At 60.8% G+C, this 2,000-nt stretch overlaps 1 protein-coding gene across 1 annotated transcript; it reads right to left on the bottom strand.

Moving 5' to 3' along the window:
* Positions 1-217: 217 nt before the first annotated feature.
* LOC105500320 (multivesicular body subunit 12A-like) lies at positions 218-2,000 on the bottom strand. The gene is made up of 5 exons (XM_011925753.1): positions 1,885-2,000; positions 1,703-1,809; positions 1,437-1,498; positions 823-879; positions 218-591 (listed from the first exon to the last, which is right to left on the bottom strand). The coding sequence occupies exons 1-5, from the start codon at positions 1,998-2,000 to the stop codon at positions 529-531; spliced, it is 405 nt and encodes a 134-aa protein (XP_011781143.1). The 3' UTR covers positions 218-528.

Genomic DNA, 2,000 nt, shown 5'->3' with positions numbered 1-2,000 from the left:
AACCCCAGAGGTGGAGGTCGCAGTGAGCCAAGATCCTGCCACTGTACCCCAGCCTGGGGCACAGAGGGAGACCCCGTCTCAGAAACAAACAAACAAACAAAAACCAGAGATCCAGCAGCACCGCCTCCCCATTTCACCCACTTGGCCAGTGCAAGAGTGGCCGAGTCTCAGCTCCACGTGCCTAGTGTGGAGAGGCGGCAGGATCGGGACTCCAGAGGGCGTGAACCAAGTAGTGTTTATTGCCAGGAGGACACCCGCGCTGCCTCCGGACCCCAGAGGGTTTTGACACGAATGACTTAAAGGCACTGGCTTCTGTCCAGCTCCAGCCCTGCCCCGCAGGGCCTGGGGGTGGAGACCCCATCACCACGCAGCCTCGACCCGCCCCCTCCTCCAGAGCTGCAGCTCCGCCCAGTGGCTGAAGACAGCAAAGCCTTGCAGGGCGGAGGTTCCCAGGATGCTGAGAGGCGGGGTGGCCCCAGGCTGGCCGGGGGTGGCATAAGGGGGCTCTTCCCGCGGATGAGTGAGGGACTATGAGACGCTGGGCGGCAGGCGGGCAGCCGCGGTCTTCTCCACCACGAAGCCGTAGTTATACTGGGGGAAGGGGAGAGTAAGAGTGAGCAGGTGCCAGAGTAAAGAGAGGACCAAAGCAGGGGTGACTGAGGAATGGCAGAGGGGCTACTTAGGGACTTGAGTGGTCTTCAGCCCTGGAGAGATGGGGTGTGTCTGGGGGAAAATGGGGATGGGGAAGACTGGGACAGCCTGGGGCGGAGGGGGGTTGGGGTCCCAGCCCCTCAGGCACCTCCTCCCTAGCCCTGCACCCACCTCCTCCTCAATGTCTGCCAGAGACTTGATGGTCAGGTCCCCAAAAGCAGAGAAGGCCTGGAGGGCAGAGGTGGATCAGCCTTGGGCCCGATCTCAACCTGAAACCCCCTTTCCCTCGTCTTCAAGGAGTCCTGCCCTCCCCCCCACCGCCCCCACGCTCCCCGAATATTCCCTCGGTCATCCCTCCCCCTTCTTTTTTTTTGTTTTGTTTTGTTTTTGGAGACAACGTCTCTAAAGCCACGCCTGGTTAATTTTTGTATTTGTAATAGAGACGGGGTTTCACCATGTAGGCCAGCTGGTCTCCATCTCCTGACCTCAAATGATCCACCTGCCTTGTCTCCCAAAGTGCTGGGATCACAGGCGTGAGCCATCGCGCCCGGCATCCGTCCCCCTTCTTGTCACAGCCTCTAGCTACTGGTGTCCAGCTGCTTTCCCTGGATGGACCCCTCCCCATTGTGAGACTGAAGACCTTCCAGCTGCCACCTGGAGGTGACACACTCCAGCCCCAACCCTGGCCCTGGCCCTCTGTGCTGGGGCGCTGGATACAGGGATGTCCTGGCACCCAGAATGGTGATGGCAGGCGCAGACCCAGGCTCCCTGAGACCCCAACTCACCAAGGGGCTGCAGCTCTTGCCCTCAAATCGTGGGTGGAGTGTGAAGGGAACCCCATCCATGGCTGAAAAACATATGGGAGGGGAGGAGGTGAGGTGTAGGGAGCTGTCCACCCCACCTGCAGAGGCCAACCCCACACAGCCTGGCTCTTTCCGTCTCCAGAATCTAGAGCTGGGAGAGGGAGGTAGGAAGATCCTTCCTGGTCGTGTAATCTCAAGACAATCACATCCTCCACCTCCATACCTCAGTTTCCCCACTCTGTGCTCACCTGAGATGCCATAGAGGCTAGAGGCCTCGTAGATGGAGTCATTGCGCCGCAGCGTGGATGCCCGAGAGCCCAGCCTTGATGGTGTCCGCTCCACGAGGCCGCCCTTACTGGAGGTGGGATGACTCAGGTTAGGCTTCATCCTACCCCCACGGCCACCCCCACTCCGATGCCTGAGGGCTCACCTCGGCTGGCTGGCTGCATCCAGAGAGAGGCCCTGCATGTCCCGGCTGAGACCTCGGGGCTTGGGCACTGGCCTCGGGGCCTTGGCCTTCTTGCACCAGATGGCAAAGCCGCCCAT

The sequence above is a fragment of the Colobus angolensis genome, unplaced genomic scaffold, assembly GCF_000951035.1.
Source record: "Colobus angolensis palliatus isolate OR3802 unplaced genomic scaffold, Cang.pa_1.0 Scaffold66, whole genome shotgun sequence".
Taxonomy (NCBI): Eukaryota; Metazoa; Chordata; class Mammalia; order Primates; family Cercopithecidae; genus Colobus; species Colobus angolensis.
The sequence above is the reverse complement of the archived record's forward strand: the minus strand, read 5'-3'. Positions and strand labels throughout refer to the sequence as shown.

Bases quoted from the DNA above. Each gene is read 5' to 3' on its own strand.
- LOC105500320 (XM_011925753.1), bottom strand. From the start codon at position 2,000: ATGGGCGGCTTTGCCATCTGGTGCAAGAAGGCCAAGGCCCCGAGGCCA. The intron at 1,499-1,702 runs GTGAGCACAGAG...TATGTTTTTCAG, and splicing joins TAGCCTCTATGGCATCTCAG to CCATGGATGGGGTTCCCTTC. The intron at 880-1,436 runs GTGAGTTGGGGT...TCTGCCCTCCAG, and splicing joins GCAAGAGCTGCAGCCCCTTG to GCCTTCTCTGCTTTTGGGGA.